Consider the following 19,375-nt stretch of genomic DNA (forward strand, 5'->3'; position numbering starts at 1 on the left):
TAACTTTTTTTTTAAGCAATTCGGCGATGACGTCACGTTGGGTAGAAGTAGATGAAAGCCTCAGCCATAGCCATAGAGATAGATGAGACATTTATTGCCGTTTTATTTATACTTACGTTTATAATATGGAAATCATATATACATAATAGAAAATATATAATGTGGTATACTGCAAAGTTACCCTGCTAATTATTATTTATGATATATGTAAGGGATAATGTAGAGGCAGCCGGTATACATGAGGCTTTCACACTATAAAGATTTTAACTGCTTTCTCAACAAGTGTTGGTTTATATAAATCCCAGATTCTCAATTAAAAATAGGTTTAAAATAACCGTAGGAACCCTAAACAGTAAACGTGCATTTAATGGAGGAACTTATGAATCATTCATAAGACAGCATTCATGAGACAACACAAGAGCAAGGTCATAAAAATGCAGAAAAATAAAACCCAACAAATATGTCATAGGTCTGAAAGGTAATACGTTTAATCATGCTAGATTTTGTTACAAGAATTTAAAACCAATGTCTATTTTTGCATGCATTTATGGCTTTTTCCATTGCAGTTGTACAGAAAAATTGAGTCCGTGCACCGTTCGCATGACACAGGACATATGGAGCATGCTGTGTCCAGAATGTTTGAGTAATGTACGTTATTTAATACCTCCTGACACACAGAATACGCAATGAAAAACAGGGGGAAAACGCATGCGAGATGCTGGCATGGCACACAACGTTTGGATTTGCTCAAGAAACTCCCCTTGTCAAGTCATAAGAGTCTCCAAATGCAGAGACCGGCTCTGACAGTTTAACACTGCACCAGATGGTATGAAATCCTTCCCACCGTCCCTCTGGCTCCAGGCATGGCACAGCATCGAAACATTCACACATACACACACACACACACACAAACACACGTAGGTGAACACTTCCATCCCACTGGAACCTCTCAGGCAAATCAATATGCCCGAAAACCACAGGGATTGGTTTCTCATTGTTTTCAAACTAGGCCAAACTCGAGCTACCGTAAAATTTAATGTACTGCTAGAGGGCAGGCGGCGATCTATTTTGGAAACAAACTGAAAAAACCTGTAACCCATGTCTCAGCTGTGTGCCACCAAAAATTACACAAGAGGATTTTGGAGAGCCAGTATTGTAGCTGGAGTTAGCACGATGCTAAGCAAATACATGAAAGCTAAGGTAATACTGTGAGAGTTACTGAAGGTTAATTTTTTTAATATATCAAAAGGCTAACCCACAACTGCAAATACTTAGATTAAATCATATAGATGAGGATTAATGCTAAATCTTAACCAACATCTGACCTGTTCAATTTTAAAAATGTAAAATAAATCTTTGGTGTCCCCAGAGTACATATGTGAAGTTTAGCTCAAAATACCCCACAGATAATTTATTATAACATGTTAAAATTGCCACTTTGTAGGTGTGAGCGAAAATGTGCCATTTGTGGGTGTGTCCTTTAAATGCAAATGAGCTGATCTCTGCACCAAATGGCAGTGCCGTGGTTGGATAGTGCAGATTAAGGGGCGGTATTATCCCTTTCTCACATCACAAGGGGAGCCAAATTTCAATTACCTATTTTTTCACATGCTTGCAAAGAATGGTTTTCCAAAACTAAGTTACAGGGTTGATCTTTTTAACATTTTCTACGTTGATAGAAGCGCTGAGGACACAATTATAGCACTTAAACATGAAAAAAGTCAGATTTTCATGATATGTTCCCTTTAATGCGCACAAATTAACATAAAACCTATCATCGATGAATGTTGCCTGCCGACCAACCCATCCAGATTAAACCGCTGTAAATAAAAATTTCGTTTCAGGTTTAAGGGTCTATGATATGACTAGAAAGATGGGTCTCATTCACTAATACAGTGCTCCTGAAGCTGTATGAAGCATTCAATCCAATGCGTTCGATTCCCGTGAAGGTACTGGAAGTTGCACAGGATACAAGCATCTGCCAAATGCATCATTTAAAAATGGCAGAAAATATGTCTTAATCCAAATATTTGCACATCAGGTGTGTAGGCACATATTTATTCTAATATGGATGCATCTGGGTTATGCAATCATCTCATCACTTTCTCAAAAAGAAGTGCATATGCGGCTGACATGCATGCACAAGATCTGTGAATAGCCAAAATCCATTTTAAAAACGTTGGCTTTTCAGACCAAGCGTATAGTCTGTTATTTTACGTGTACGTGAACATAATATTATGCGCATGGTCGAATGCACGGCCTTGCAAAGTATCGTTTATTTGACTCGTATTTGTACACAGGCGTTCGACACATGCACATTGCTACAAAATGCAATGCATCTCTTAGGCTACATACTACATTGTACTGTAGATGCATGCGCAACCTACACGTACAATATACGCAAGGTTTCAAAAATCCGGCGATGTGTGTCTGTGCGAGGACCCTCGTGTAGGTATAAAAATGGACCACACTTCAGCTTTAAGTGTAGTCCAAGACTAAAATGCATCTTTGAGCTTGCACTGGCATATCATAAAATAAAATATATCTGTGCCATTGTTTTGTCTCAAGATAAACACTTAGAAATGAGAATATAGATCCCAGTATGTATATTGTTAAAAGATGGCTGTCTCTCATATGACCTTATTTTGGGGTTATTTTGTCACTTATTGGGAGCAGAATGCAAGCTGGAGCCATTTACTTCCAGTCTTTGTGCTAAGCTAGGCTAGCGACGGGGGCGTCAGAAAAAGTCACGGCATGCACGAAGATGAAAAAAGTTATGTATGGACTTATCTAACTCTGAGGGATATGGTGAATAAGCTAAAGTTGGCGTGTTCCTTTAAATGTCCTAAACAAAACCCGGTCTTGGAAACTGCGCCAATAAAATTTTGATGCACTTTTATCCAGATTTCTTTTGTTACTGTAAATTAGATATTAAACTTATTATTTTAGGATCTTATTTATTTCATTTTTAATAACAATACAAATGTATTCTTTGAGATATTTGCCTTATTTTTTATGTAAACTGTGGTGTAAATGTCATTTTTACATATAGTATACTAGTATACAGTATGTGTGTCAGCACGGTTAGTGAATCAGACCCAATGTTTATGTCAAAGCTCCATTAAGAAAAGTAATTAATACTTGTCATACTACCGCATTTACTAAAAAAAGTTGGGTCAAACTGGGTTAAAACTGCTCTCGCTAACCCAGCCCGTAAGTTCTGAGGAGTAAGGTGAGCATAACTCACTGGCACAGCAGGCAAACTTGTGTTTATTTATATGCACTTAACCCACTTTATACCACATTTGTCAATGTCAGGCCTGTGTCCTAATCTAGCTCTCTGTCAGCACATCATTAGTAAATGCTGATCCCTACCGCAAGCACACATACACCACCTGCATTCTAGCACATGGTTGAGAGGCAAAGTGAGAACCGAGCTCCATCAACTGCCAGTAGCTGGGACGGACACGAGCAACAACAGTAATCAATCATAAAATCAGCCGATGGAGATTTTTTTCAAAAGATTTTCCGCTGACTTAAGTCCGAAAACTAAACGATAAGATAGAATCTGATTTTTAACTTTGTAAAGGGTTAAAATAAACATGTACAGTACGCCTAACGGAAGCAAAAAAAAGACCGGATAAGTCATGCGAAGACGACTTCTGATGCATGTACGAAGACCAACAAATAAGCACAAACCAATCATTCCTGAATTAACCATCGAATGAATTTGTCTGCCAAGTAAAAAAAACTAAATGCATGAAATAGTCGTGTAACGGCTCTATAACTATATAATCAGCCAATCAGGCGCCCTTGCCACTGAGAAAACTCTTCGCTATCTCTGTTTAAGGAATAACCGTCATTTCTGTCATCATTTATTTATCTTCGTGTCATTTTAAACTTTCCTTCTTCTGTGGAAAACGAAAAGTACTGCCAAAGGGCTAACAAACTCCACAAAAAGGAAAAAAAGCGCACCGTATAAAATTCCTTGCCACTCACGTTCAAATTTAATCTGATATTCCCAAAAATCTTACTTGTTCAGTTTGAAAAGAGCCATACAAATTTTGGGGTAAACTAATCCTTAAGGATGTCATGTGTTTATAGAAAATCATTCCACTTTTTTTAGATTGCTATTGTGTTTGCAATGTTTTGTCTCTGGAGTCAAGCAACGGTGCACATGAATATCGCACCATTTTTATAGGGACTCCAAAAACAAAAGACAGAATAACCCAACAAAGGGCATGTGTTTGCATGGGACAGCTGCACATGCTGTATATAAGGCTCCCTGAAATATCTCTAGAAGTAAATTCGGTCACAGGATTAAAGGCACAGAACAAGCCTATAAATAGGCAGAAGAAACAATCATTCAAAGGTAAATTTAGTGTACAGTTATCTTGATTTGAGAGATAGGAAGGGTGCCCTTGATTTGTCTTTGCCGGCATGTGTCTCATTCCAGCCTCCTATTGACAATACAGATCGTACTTATTTAGAAAATACACACACACACACACACATATACAGAATTACACACATGCACATCCCTCTCGCACTTGGTTGCGACCCAGGCGTCTCCGCATTGGAGAGATGGCGTCTTTTACTGCAGGATGGTTGGTGGCTCCAGCTCCGGACCGCCGTAGTACTGACTGCAGTTGGGGTCTCCCCTTACTTTCAGGGAAGAGGGGATCTGGATACCAGTGTGAGGGTTAACACACCAACACTCGCCCCTCTGTCCATGGGTGGACATGTGACACTGAAAGACAGGAGAGATAAAAAATATAGGGGGCGGGGTTACTTTGGGGGTTTAAAAAAGCTCTACAGGGTGGAAGCGTAGCCTTAAAAACCGTCCCACCGCCTCATTTGACCCAGCATGTGTCACTGACCCCTACTAAAATAAAGACATAATTGAAGTGGACATAGGTGACGCTGAAACCCAAAATAGGCAAAAAAGACAATGAGAAAGAACAAAAACTGACAAACGGACAGTTATGGTAATTACAGGAGGAACATGATTGGGTGTACACAGTTTTGAGCCACGGGAAAAAGGGTTTTTACATCAAAACAACAACCCCGGTTTGTCCTGGTGTGAGCCGCAACATGCTTCATCTCATATTATATCATTATTGTAAACACATCTTTTATTGCTTATAATTCTTGGTTTCATCTCAAATGCATTTCAATTTCTTGGCATATAGACACCAATGAGACATACAAAGTGTTGACATACAATAAACTATAGAGCTATAAAATAAACATGAACAGAATAGCTCGGATAAATTTGGGCTCGGCAGAATTTGGCCTGACCTATGATCGCAGACATAGTTTTAAAGCCAAACATAACACAGTAATTCGGAAATTTCCAGGTTTTCCATCATCGTAGGAATCCTGTCAATGTCAGACATTACGGAGACAATATCTCTTCATGATTTCTCAAGTGTTTTTCAGGGGAAGTTCATTATTTGGCATGATGTTTCAAGCTTGCATGAAATTTTGCATGTAATAAATCACAAGTGGACATATTGTCCTCGTACAAACTACATGCTAAATTTGGTTTTCAATTCACATTTTAATGCTTAACCCTGTTCTGTACACGTACAGTTCAGTAATTTATGGGACTGACAACCGAAGTAACTCCTGCAAAATGCAGGTAGTGACAACCGCATTTACAGAAACTCTGCATAGTGTGTACATAACCGAACTGAACAACTAGTAGTTAATTAAGTGTTTAAACGTGCATCATACACATGACTCTCTTCTGAAAAAAGAAATGCCTAGAAGGGGAAAAAGTCTTCTGTATGTGCGGTGCTGAAAAAGAAAGAGGGTTTGCTGACTAGTGTTGCCAGATCTTGCATGAAAAAAAAACGGCGAACAAGAAAAATCCAATAATAAACTGAAATAAATCCAAATGCTTTACCTCAAAGATCAACATATTGGGACCGGCATCTTTACACTTTATTTACACCAAAAACTTGATCGCTTCATGAGCCAAAAGCCATAAACGGTTAAGCGCCAAAACGGTATGCAAGTACAAAAAGACGTGGCAACACTGTAATGCTGCGTTTACACCAACCGCGGTAGAGGCGTGAAGCCCGAGTGATTTCAATGTTAAGTCAATGTGAAGACGTAAAGACGTGCGTTAAGCCTTGTTTATGGTCGCGCTTTGGTCCGCAACGCAAGCCTCCGCGGATCGCGCGCGCGTCTCACCAAACGGACGAGGCGTTTATAGTTGACGCGCTCGCTGTTGCACTATTTTTTGAATCACCAGGGGGCGACGCGAGCAATAAAGTCAAAAACAAACACAAAAAAGAGGATAGAAGAAGTCGTCTGCTGGAACAACCCTGGTGCTTTTAACATTAGAGTTTGATATATATATAAATATGAGAACATGAATAAAACAACAATCTTTTAAATATGTCTTTATTAAACATTATCATTTCATTAACGTTTTTAACTAAACAAACAGTACAGATATCTTAAGGTTTGTATTTTATTCCTCGTTTAGTGGTTCATTCAATACAAATATAAGCCAAACATTCTGAATCATGTAAAATAATTCGTATTTTAAACTGCAAAGTTTCCATACTTTACTTCCAGAGTGTCAGATAAATATATACATTGTTTTGCTTGGATTGATCAAAGAGATACGTCACAGGCTTGCCTGCTCGGACAGAATCGCCTCGAGTTCGGTCATTTTCGGATGCGGAGCCACGCGGAAAGTTACAAGAAATGCCGTGCACAGCGCCACGCGAAATGGGGTCTCGCGCACCCAACTCCATGTTGACGTCATTTTTGCCGCGCGCACCAACGCGCCCGTGCGGACGCGTCGAGTATAAACATAGCTTTAGGAGGTGCCGTGGCGCGGAAGAGGCGTTCGGCCGGCGCAGAAGACGTGTTTCAACCTCTTTCGCGCGTGAAGCTCGCATGTAAAGCTATGTTTATACTCGACGCGTCCGCACGGGCGCGTTGGTGCGCGCGGCAAAAATGACTTTAACGCGGAGTGGGCGGTCGCGCGCGTTGGGTGCGCGAGACCCCATTTCGCGTGGCGCTGTGCACGGCATTTCTTGTAACTTTCCGCGCGGCTCCGCAACCACGCGGTTGGTGTAAACTCAGCATAAGACTCACAAATGCGTACAATACACAACGGCAAGGCAGGAAGTTTACTGCAAAACAAAACGCTGTTTAATTATTTTGGTTAAAGCTGTGAGTGATAAGCACGCGAGATGGCAGAACATTGCTATTGTTATCTATGTGTCAATCATCATATTTTCCAGAGTGAGTTTTGTTCCGTACAGACATGAAACGAATATTTAGGGGATTCACTCCTGCATTTAAATGCGGTTGTCACTCCCAAAAGCAGTGTGTATGAGGCCTCTGCGTAGTGTGTGCAAAACCCGAACCAAACAAATAGTTGTTGATGAAGTATTTAACTCTTTCCTCGCCACTGACGCGTTATCTCGTCAATTAAGAGAAAACGCTTCCCTGCCAACGACAAGAATTTCTGGCTTTCCGCAACTTTTACAACCCAGAATAACGCCTCATTTGAAAGAGAAAGAACTCTGTGTATGTTTTAAAGATCGCTCTGCATCTGATGTCTATCAAAAGAAATTGGCAAAAACTGAATTATCTCAGCTTTTTGCTCAAAATTTTGTGTTTTTAAAAAAGAAACCTACCCATATTTGAGAGGTGATAAAAAGAGAACTAATGAAGGTAGGATGAAACGTTTTTTGTTTGTTTGTTTGAAAGCAGAGGGTCTGTTCTTTCATTTGATATATTGTATGTTTATATATTTAAATGAGCATTAGAAACATTAATCTTTATTGAAAGTGTGTCATATTTGTAGTGGAAATGTAACATACAATTTGAATTAGGTGCCGATTTGACCAGTAAAAGGGGTGTTTATAGTCTCACCCTTAACAAAGATATTGGACTTCCTTCTTTCAATGATGCAATATGATGATTTTTACATTATTGAAAGAAGGAAGTGCGACACTGAAATCTGTATTTCTCCTGTCTCAGTGGCAACTGAAGAAATGATGCACGACCATCCAAAAACATGACTGGGGTTCTAACTATACAAAGCTTTATGCAAATGGGTGAAGTGTCCCTTTAAAGAAGAACATTTTCTGGAAGGCATTAAACTTTTGTGAAAATCATGAAAAATGCTGGCGCTAGCTGGCAACATTTTTTAAAAACGCTGGCGAGGAAAGAGTTAATGGTGCATCATGGACAGGACAGGTCTCCCTTAAAAAAATAAAAGCCTAGAAGGAAAAAATGTCTTCTGTATGTGCAGTGCAAAAAAATCAAGGAGCTACGAGTTTTTACTTATGTATGTTGCCAGATCTTGCACATGATATACCAAACCAAATCCAAACACTTTACCTCAAAGACAAAAAATATTGGGACCGGCACCTTTCCACTGTAATAACACCAAAAACTTGATCGATTCATGAGCCAAGGCCAAAAAACAGTTAAGCACCACAATGACTTATTATTACTTTATTATTTATTATTTATTATTATTTATTTATTTTTTTTTATTATTATTACTTAATGTAAGCCCAAAAAAGACGTGGACATGGCAACACTGCAAGCCTGCACTCCCTTTGAAGTAGCCTCTTTAATACATACAACACACAACGCCAAGATGAAGGTTTATTAAAATTGCAGAACATAACACTGTAGTACTATTTTAGTCGTAGCAGTGAATGATAAGCAAGTGAGACGGCAGAACGTTGCTATGGTTACCTCCGTGTCAATCATCGCATTTTCCGCAGTAAGTCTTGTTCCGTACATAAATGGGATGAAAATTTAGGAGATTCAGTTCTGGATTTAAATGCGGTTGTCACTCTCAAAACTTTGATCTGCAAAACTGATGATAAAACTGAACAGTGACTCACCAAATTTCTGTCTAGTGTGTTCTATTGAAATTCATATGGGTTTGAAACAAAGCTGTCTGAGGAACGAATACTGTGGTAAAGACTGAGATAAGGTGCTGGCCGGTTTACCTGTTTAAGGTTGTACTGTCCTGTCTTGTCACAGTTTGGAAAATTCAGGTCATACAGATTCTCCAGCGGCCCTTTATTGTCATGGAAAGTCATCCTGGAGATCTCCTCCAGCACTCGATCTAGTTCCTGCTGACACTGACTCTGAAAAAACAAACACATAAACAGTTTGTTTCAATATTTTAGTAATATCTACACAATAATCAATCAAGACAATTAAAGTCTTTAAACTTTAATTTAAAAAATCAACCTCTGGGACATGAAAGTAGCCTACCTATATGAAAGAAGTCCATATATGAAAAAAAAAAGCGAGATAAACAGACGGCCTCATGGAAACGTTTGTAAGGCTGATATTAATCTCGCACTAGAGCTAATTTTCTGGCTCGATTCATTCTCTCCACCTCTCCGCAGCGACAGACATTGGCATCAAAGTCCATTCCAGACTCCCTTACCTTCTCCTGCCCAGTATATCTCTCATGATGGCTGCTCACCGCTTGGCTCGGGATGAGAGGACACTGGGGACAGAGAGCCTGCCAGGGATCTTATCCGTATCATATGGATGAAAAGTGCTCCATCACAAAGCAATGAACAGCCCACCGCTGTCATCGCACATGACGTCACTCCACATTCTCCGTTTCATGAGACACCTGATGGTTATGCTACTGATACTGATGAACCTACTTGTGTGGTTGTTCGGTTTGGACTCTACTGTATATATTTTGTTTGAATACAGGGCTCGCAAAATTTTTAAATCCCTGGTAGCCCTTCGGGCAGGCACTCTTTCATTTTTAGTAGCCCGAAATGAATACAACTAGCCCGAATAAAAAATCCCCATCCCCAGCTAACAATTTGGTTCCCAAAACGTTCCCCTAATTAGTTTTTGGTTTCTAGAATGTTATTTTCCAAGGTTTTTGTTAAATAGCAAGGAATGTTTTCTTAAAGAAAATAAACATTCCCCTTATGTTATTTTTAGGTTATTTTAACGTTGCCCTAACGTTAGAATAATTGAATTGTTATAATACTGAAATATTATATGAATGTATTATAACACAAGTTATTTTTAATATAATTTAATATAATAAAATACCTCAACATATCACATATTGTATTTAGATAACATAGTATTTTATCAAATATATAAACAACCAGTGACTTTAACACAATATAGAAGACTTAAAACAGATATTTATTAAAAAGGAATAAACATTTATTTCCCTTTAGGTTAATAGATCTTACCATAGCCGTTTATTTTCGCTAGAATAATGTTAGGTAAAACGAAATTATAAATGAACATTATATTCGCTTTAGGTAAAATATTATACCAATGCTGTTTAATCACCTATGAAAAGCTAACGTTATATTCTCATAATAGCATAGACGTGTCAAATCGATCGGAAATCCCTCAAATATATTTTCCTTCTCACATATTTAAGTTACTAACTGAAGAAAGAAAAAAGAAACGCTAAAACAATGTTAGTCTATGAGGTAAAAATGAAGAGTTTGCGCTGAGCACAAGGGCAAACAGGTGCTCGTGAAGAGCGAAGCCGGGAAAAGCGCGTGCAGAGGGTCGCGTGCAGAGGGTCGCGAGCATTTCAGACGTGCACATTAAAGGATGGGTTTATGCTTTCACTTCATTTCCTGACAGTTTCACTTGTTACGTGAGGATAATGACTGACAAGAGGACGCGCGGCCGAAATACATACAATATAATTACCTAACTAAATCTGAGACAAAGCAAAAACATTAAATTATTATTTCCCCCAAAGATAGCCCGACGGGCAGGGCGGAGATACATTTCGGTAGCCCGACAGGAATTAACAATAGCCCCGGGACGTCGGGCTAGCGATTTTGCGAGCCCTGGAATATCACCGCCTGCTCTTTTTATGTTTTGTACCTCGGTATGCTTTATTGAAGTATTGTTAAGCTGTTGACATTAAGTATTGGGGTCAGGGGTGCAATGCATTTGACTTAAATCTTAGGTTATGCTAAGAATATTAGGGGTGGACGGGACAAAAACTAATGTGGGGTTAGTTGTAACACAAACTGTTTACATTGTTGCACAGGGTTGAGCAATTTGTTTTTCCGAGATTTTTTTTACGCTGCCAAAAGACGGTCTCTCGCAAATTTATGGAAATTTATAATGTTTTTTCATAGAGTTATTGATGAACGAGTGTTTTGGTGGCATGTAAGTAAATTTTTTCTTCATATGTTTTTTCGGTTTCCAAGTTGGGTGTGTAAGATACCAAATCTAATATTATGTCATATTAATCAGTGTCTTGTTGACTAAAACATGTCATCAGTCTGAAGCTCTTAGCAACTTTTTTGGTGGGCTTGAAAATATTTTTAACCAGTGGGGTTAACTCTTTCACCGCCAGCGTTTTTAAAAAAAGTTGCCAGCCAGCGCCAGCGTTTTTCATGATTTTCACCAAAGTTTAATGCCTTCCAGAAAATGTTCTTCTTTAAATAAATAAACATACAATATACCAAATGAAAGAACAGACCCTCTGCTTTCAAACAAAAAAAACCGTTTCATCCTACCTTTAGTGGTTCTTTTGCAATCAGCTTTTGAATATGGGTAGGTTTTTGCAAAAACACCATATTTTGAGCAAAAAGCAAAAATAATTCCATATTTGTGACGGACTTTTCATAGAGATCCCATTCAGAGCGATCTTTAAAACAGACACGGACATGCAGCAGCTTGCCATAGGGCAATACTTCCGGTTTTAAAAAGTTGCGGATAATAGCGGTATTGCGGAAAGACGGAAAATCTCGTCATTGGCGGGGAAGCGTTTTCTCTTAATTGACGAGATATCTCGTCAATGGCGGGGAAAGAGTTAATTGTAACGCTGTGTTACAACTAACCCCTCAGCATTTACGATATGAAAACAGCTATTGTTAGCGTAATTCTTGCCGTTGTTTTAAATAGGCTACACACGAATAATTGCTGGCTGCCAACAAAATAAACGTGCCTGTATTATTTAAAATTGTGTGTCAAAATTTATTTTTGTTCATATATTTAATATTGATTGAATAAGGTCACGTCAAGATTGAAATCATAATTAAATTAATTGCTTTTTGATGCTCATTATCTCAGAATTTGATTTTGAGACTTTAGTATGGTTTTTCAGACTGGGTCACATATAAAAAAAATGTTTTGTCATAATTGTGCTGCTTTTTCTCACATATTTAGACATTTGTATCCATTTATAATTGAACTATGGTTAGATGAGGGATGAATAGATACCTGTCTTTTATACAGTAGATATATATATATATATAAACGATATCCACTTTAAGTATATAGACAAAATAGTATTGAAATATTTGCCTGCAAACTTAATTTTTAGCAAATGTTACAACTAACCCCCTGCCTGTTACAATTAACCCCACCTATGGGGTAAGTTGTAACGTTTGGACTTCTGTCACGTTTGGTGTAATTGTCCAAGAATGATAAGTAATAGAAACAAACTTCAAATGTTCATTTGTAGCAAAGATGTTTGTGTTGCTTGTGTAAAAAATATAATTCATCAAACAAAAATACCATTAAATTAAAATGAATGAGAACAAAATCGTAATTACAGAAATTGTCCATGGGATTGGTAAAATGGTCATTATATGTACGATTTTGGTACAGATATGTACCTTTAAGGTACCAATATGCCCCCTTTTGGGTATAAGTGTAGTTTTGAATATGTTCTGCACCAGTTACAACTTTTGTACCTTTGTACCTTTATTTCTGAGAGTGCACTTCAGGTTACATATACTATGCAATAAAAAAGAAAAAATATCAAAATATGATCATTTTTAGACGCTAATATGAATATAACAGTTTTTCCAGGACCCTGCTGTTGCCCACCACTAACAATAATAAGCAAAAGCAAATATATTAGTAAGCCAAACCAATCGGAACCAAACCAGTACTGTTATTCATAGTCTCACTGGCGGCCCTTTTGTTGAATTATTTTCAGTAGCTATACAATCTTTTTAATTATGAGGAAAATCTATGCAGATACAGGCTTGTGTTAAACATCAATTCACTTTAGGATTACTTAACAGCACAGATGTGTCAACATGGGACTATAAACTGGCAGCCTCGGTCTTAATCGAGATAAATTCACAGCAAAACAAACCCTACAAGAGCTCATACAGAAAGCCAAAGAGCTCATACGTAAAAAATAAATAACTTGCCAACTACAGTAAATTGGCAGGACAATTAGTCCATTGGTATCTGATAAAGACTGCAGATTTGAGTTTTTTGTGGTGGTGGTCACTTGGCTAAACATTTCAAGGTCCAGGTAAAGCATGATGCACGTCCAAGAAAAGTTAATTAACTCGCTGTGGATCTGTGTGATGGCCAAATTCGACAAGGAGCGGCTCAGTCCTTGTTTCAACATAGACACAGGCTGTACTGCCTTGGCAATCTGATTTTGACCGTCTCGCCACTGCCCAATGATTTACACTTCATACATTATTAGGTAATTATGCACCTAGAGGAGTAACAACCTAAATCTTTCTTAAAAACAAAATAAAGAACAGTACATGTAAATAAAATATCCAATACATACAAAGGAATGACTGACAAACAGTCTTAGGCACATAACTATTATTAATATAAAGGGCTAAACAAATTACAAATAAGTTAGTTAGAAATGTCTGTGTTTTTTTGAACCTGTGTATGTGTGCATATGGTGTATAAATCTGACAGCCAGAAGGGGGCAGTACAGCACTAAACACAGGTGCATACAGGTCTGTGACCATCTATGCAGTGGTTCTCAACCTTCTTTACTTTAAGGCTACCCTACTGGCCACAACAGTATTTTAAGCCCCCTCTTTCTACCAAAAATAACCAAACAATAAGACATTTTGCTTTGGATTATTTTAATGCTTGTTTGGTCTTATTTTGAATAATTTTAAGTCATATTGAGACCCCATTGGAAATGTCTTGAGGGACCCCTATGGGCCCCGGCCCCCTGGTTAAGAAAGGTCATTTCACACGACTGGCATTAATGTTTTCTCTACTCTACTAAAGCTGTAACGATGCACTCAATTCAGGAAATCCAAATGATCACCAATTTCAAATAATCTCAATTAGCCAGAATGGCCTTATTTAGTAAAGCAAAAAATAAAAGTACAATACATATTGTAAAATACGCAACGTGCTTTTTTGCCATAGTAAAAAAGTACAAAGCCAGAAAATTCAGGAAAAATTTATATTAAATCAAAACTGGGGTTTAGGTTTGTACGGGGCCCTTAAGGGGAAATCAGGGGCGTCGCTAGACCCCTTTTACTGGGGCACGTGCCCCAGTGTAAATCTTTTGTGCGCCGTTTTACATTTTAGCAGTTAACTTGTCTATTAATTAACAAATATAATCTAGGCAAAACGGATCTATATGCAACGTAGTTAACCAAATCACGTTTGAAAAAGCGACGCAGCAGTCACACTGATGCGTACACACACCAATTCATGTCCGTGCGCGTCTGTTCAGCAGGCGCAGCTGCATACAAAAGTCCAGGTGACTCCACGCGAGTTGGCTTATGAAAACATGACAAGACTAAAGCAAGTTTCTAAATAATAATAATAATCTTATTTTGACTCGATTACTATTGGCTCATGTGCAAAACAGGGAAAGGGAAGCAAAAATGAGAGATGATGAGTTTAAGGGAGGTAAGACAAATTACATCTTCACCCAGTCAGGTCTCAAACATTAGAAGAAAAATCTCAGGAAAACCTCTGTTATAGTGGGTTATAGTGGGTTAAGCAAAGGAAATTGTATAGACAACACTTCTTGCACACTGCAGGCTTTCAAGATAAAAGAAAAGAAAAAATGGGGGGCCTGTGCCCCAGTAGAGCTTTATATCTAGCAACGCCCCTGGGGGACATGGAGCAAAAATTAAATAAAGTTTAGTTTTGCATGCGCACGTGAAACTATCGAGTGCGCACGTGAAACTATTGAGTGCACAAGTGAAACTATCGAGTTTAGCTTTGCGTGCGCACATGAAACTATCGCGTGCTCACGTGAAACTTTCGCGTCCTCACGTGAAACTAAACTTTTAAAAAAAATTCTGCACATGAAGGTTTCCCGTGAGCACATGAAACTAAACTTTAGTTTTTTTTTACTCCAATGTCACCTTAGGGGCTCGGTACAAACTTTATTTAAAAAAAATCCCATAACTAGTATTTTTTTTCTAATTCTTGTATTTTTTGTAATTTCTGTATCTGTTTTGTGTTGATAGCAATGATTCATTGTATTCTGTCTTGTCTGTGGAGAAGGATTCAAGAAAATTTTTATTTTTAGTTTGTACAAGCTACTTGTACATATTATAGCAAGGGGCAGTTTAATCCAGGACTAGGTCTTAGTAATATTAGGACATTTAAGTAGTTTTAACAAACAAAAACAATACTGCTTTGCCTCCTGAGTATTTGTCAGTACAAGGTGTTTTGAAATTGCCAGCTGAAACATGCATTTTAGTCTGGGACTAGGATAAAGTCTGTCCGGGATAATGCCCCTAAATGACACTGACTATTAATTTTGAATTCATCTTTATGGCAGTGTACTGCCAAGAATTGACAGAAATGACTTTTAGTAGGTATACCAATAGGAAAATAAATAAATTTTGCGAACACGAATAGGAAACAACATTACGGTGGAAAGCAGATCATATTAACGTACAAATAAGATCATACGAATTTAACCACCTCATAAAACAGGTACATGTTGCCATGAGATTGTGTTGGATATGAATGAAGAGTTTGGTTCCAAAACACAATAAATCCATTTTGACTAATTTCGGTAAAAATTTGTTTTCTATACCAAGAAAGTGACAAGATGAAATCCACTATTTTCTGTTACAAACGTTCACATACTGTAGCAGCTTTAGGTTAAATAACATTAAAAATTGGGAGAAAAAAGGCAAAAACGATGGCAGAATAACACAGCGGATGTCAGACTTTGTGTAAAATTAAGTATTTACTTTTTAATACTGACCTGATATAACACTGATTTTGGTGGTAAATCAAAACGGCGTTTATCGCGTTTTGGAACCAAACTCTTCGTATTAGATGAATTAAGATGAACATTAAGACATTCATTTCACTACCCAGATACATGTAAAAGGGTCCATTTGAATAATAAGACAGTCAGATGCTGACAGAGATACGCACCTGTCTGGGGTAAGGCACTTTAAGATCATCCTGTTGATTTAACATCCTGCCCCTCTGCTTGTTTAAATGATTCTTCACAGCTATCTCCTTGATGTGCTGGTAGTTGTTGTCCTTGGTAGGTTTCTTCTGAGGAGGGGGTCGTGTGCCATTTAACTCTCCTGATGGATAAAAGTGAAAGTTGAATCTGAATTGAATGTTGATTTTGAAATAAACTGACCATGCCACAAAAGGGCCTGGTTTCACAGACAAGGCTTAGCTAAAGCCAGGACTATGCCACATTTAAATCAAAGGTGCAGTGTGTAAATTTTAGCGGCATCTAGTGGTGAGGTTGCGAATTCAACCAACGGCTCAGCCCACTGCTCACCCCTCGCTTTTGAAATGCATAGAGAAGCTACAGTAGCCGCCACCGAAAAAACAACATGTCATCGTCGGAGACAAAAAAGTTTGTCCGTTCAGGGTTTCTGTAGAAACGTGGTGGCACAAAATAGCGACTTCCACATAAGGGGACCCTCGTGCATGTACATAAAAACATCTCATTCTAAGGAAATTAAAACATAACGATTCATTATAAAAAAGGTCTTTGTAAACCCATGATAATGTAGTTTTGTATATTATATTGCATTTCTGTCAAGAGATCCTTCTAAAAATTACACACTGCACCTTTAAGATGTTTAAAGGATTAGTCCATTTTCTTAAAAAATTCAGATAATTTACTCACCACTAGGGCTGTCACTTTTGAGAAAAATCAAATTCGAACGGATTTCGAATATCATGCAATGTATCCGAATATATTCGAATATCTAGCAACCCCCCCCCCCCAAACGGAATTCGCGCCCGCAGATTTCGGCAGAAAACTCTGCGGAATTCGACGGATTTAATGCCCGTCATTGACAAGCACACATATCCCGCGCTTGAGCGTGTTTGTGAGAAGTAATCTCATTGACAACAAGCACACATACAGCCTATAACCCGCGCGTTTGTGAGCCGTCATTGACAAGTGCATTATCTCTGCGCGTGCTGTTTGCTTGACCGTTTATAATGATAGAGAGCACAAACCCTTTGATACTTGAGATGAAATTAAACTTATAGATGAGTTAAGCAGATCTCACTTGACTCTGTCGTCTATGTGACGTGCGACAGTCAACACATCATCATTTCAAATCCGTTTACAAGACGAATGCTGTTGTTGTTCAATATAAAGTTTACATTGCGTTGTAAAAATGATGAAATTATCTTCATACAAGTTAATTTCATAATGCGAACGTATTAACACGTATTTTTATTCTGCTATAATATTTAACACTATAAACAACATGTCATTTTATATACAAACTATAATTCTATCTTGACATGCACATGAGGTTCATTTTGGTCCCATTTGATTCCCTCTCTTGCGCACAGTTGCTGTCGTCGGTCTCACTCTCAGCCTCCTTCCTATTACGAGGTGTTACTGTAAAAATCCGCCACACATGGCATTTTAAAAACCGGATGGTTTATTTATAGTTCGAATACGGATATTTCACGTCATGTTCGAATGCATATTCGAATATCGAATAAAAAGTGACAGCCCTACTCACCACCATGTCATCCAAAATGTTGATGTCTTTCTTTGTTCAGTCGAGAAGAAATTATGTTATTTGAGGAAAAAAATCCAGGGTTTTTCCCAGTTTAATTGACTTTAATGGGCCCAAATACGTAACAGTTTTAATGCCATTTAAAATTGCAGTTTCAAAGGACTCTAAACGATCTCAAACAAGGCATCTGGCCTTATCTAGCGAAACGATTGTCATTTTTGGCAAGAAAAAAATATATGCACTTTTAAACCACAACTTCTTGTCTTCCTCCGGTCCTGTGACGCGCCAGCGCGACCTCACGTAATACGTCATCACGTCAAGAGGTCACGTTCCGACGTTGTTGTATGTCGAATGATACTAATTAATGTCTTTGTGTCAGTTTATTGTTTAAAATGGTCCGCAAATTTCGACGTCATTACGTAATTACCTGAGGTCGCGCTGGCGCCTCACGCGGATGGAAGAAGAAGAGAAGTTGTGGTTTAAAAGTGCATATTTTTATTTATTTATTTATTTTTTTTGTTAAAAATCACAATCGTTTCACTAGATAAGACCCTTATGACTCATTTGAGATCATTTAGAGTCCTTTGAAAATGCTATTTTAAACTGCATTAAAACTGTTAAGTGTTGGGGTCCATTAAAGTCCATTAAAATGAGAAAAATCCTTGAATGTTTTCCTCAAAAAACATAATTTCTTCTCGAATAAACAAAGAAAGACATCAACATTTTGGATGACATGGTGGTGAGTGAATTATCTGGATTTTTTTTAAGAAAATTGACTAATCCTTTAAGAATCTTTTATAAAGATGCCTTGGAAAAATATGTAACTTGTGTGCATCTTGAGACAAATCAATGGCACTGGCACATTTTTAAATCTGTCATTTCAAGTTATTTTCACTTGAGACAGCTCAAATACGCATTTAAGTGTAGAACTTAAGCCTCATCTGTGAAACCGGGAGACAATGTGCTCCTAGCTCAGTGGTAGAGCATCACGTTAACAGCGCAAAAGGTCATGGGTTCGAACCCAGGGAACACGCATACTGATGAAAATGTATACCTTGTCATGCACTGTAAGTCGCTTTGGATAAAAGCATCTGCCAAATGCAGAAATGTAAAAGTATTAGACCTTTCCCAGTTTTTAAATGACTAGACTAGCAATTTATTAAATAGAGTATTGTATTATAAAAAAAAGTTGATTATGTATCAAACATTTACTAATGATTCTGAAAATACATTTACATTTAGGCATATGGCCGATGCTTTTATTCAAAGAGACAAGCTGTACAGTTTATACATCAATGTGTGTTGCCTGAGATTTAACCCATGACCTTTTGTGCTGCTAATGCAATGCTCTACCAGCTGAGCTACAGGAAAACATACCCCACATGCTGTGTGCATGATAAAATGTTAACGGGTAATTCAAGCAATAAATAAATAAATAAATGCTTTAGTAAAATTGCAATAACAATGTTAACCAGCTGTACAAAATGGCAAATTTTCTTGCATCCATTAAAACACACAAGATGTTTTTTCTAAAATCATACTGAGACAACATCATGGTTCAATGGATGGAGTCAATGCTACAATGAGTACTCTACATAATGTTAATTTTTAGTTTTCATGCAAAATATACTGCTTACAGT

The 19,375-nt window shown here is 37.8% G+C and overlaps 1 protein-coding gene across 1 annotated transcript in view; it reads right to left on the minus strand.

Annotated features, from left to right (window-relative positions):
• Positions 1–463: 463 nt before the first annotated feature.
• The window catches only part of igfbp2b (insulin-like growth factor binding protein 2b), a 49,855-nt gene continuing 30,943 nt past the window's right edge, over positions 464–19,375 (minus strand). The window contains exons 2-4 of the mRNA XM_065252275.2: positions 16,162–16,319; positions 9,003–9,143; positions 464–4,750 (exon numbers count right to left, since the gene is read on the minus strand). Of these exons, the coding sequence (XP_065108347.1) occupies positions 4,595–4,750; positions 9,003–9,143; positions 16,162–16,319 (455 nt within the window). The 3' untranslated portion in view covers positions 464–4,594. The remainder of the gene's footprint in view (positions 4,751–9,002; positions 9,144–16,161; positions 16,320–19,375) is intronic.

Source organism: Paramisgurnus dabryanus, chromosome 15 (assembly GCF_030506205.2).
Source record: "Paramisgurnus dabryanus chromosome 15, PD_genome_1.1, whole genome shotgun sequence".
Lineage (NCBI taxonomy): Eukaryota > Metazoa > Chordata > Actinopteri > Cypriniformes > Cobitidae > Paramisgurnus > Paramisgurnus dabryanus.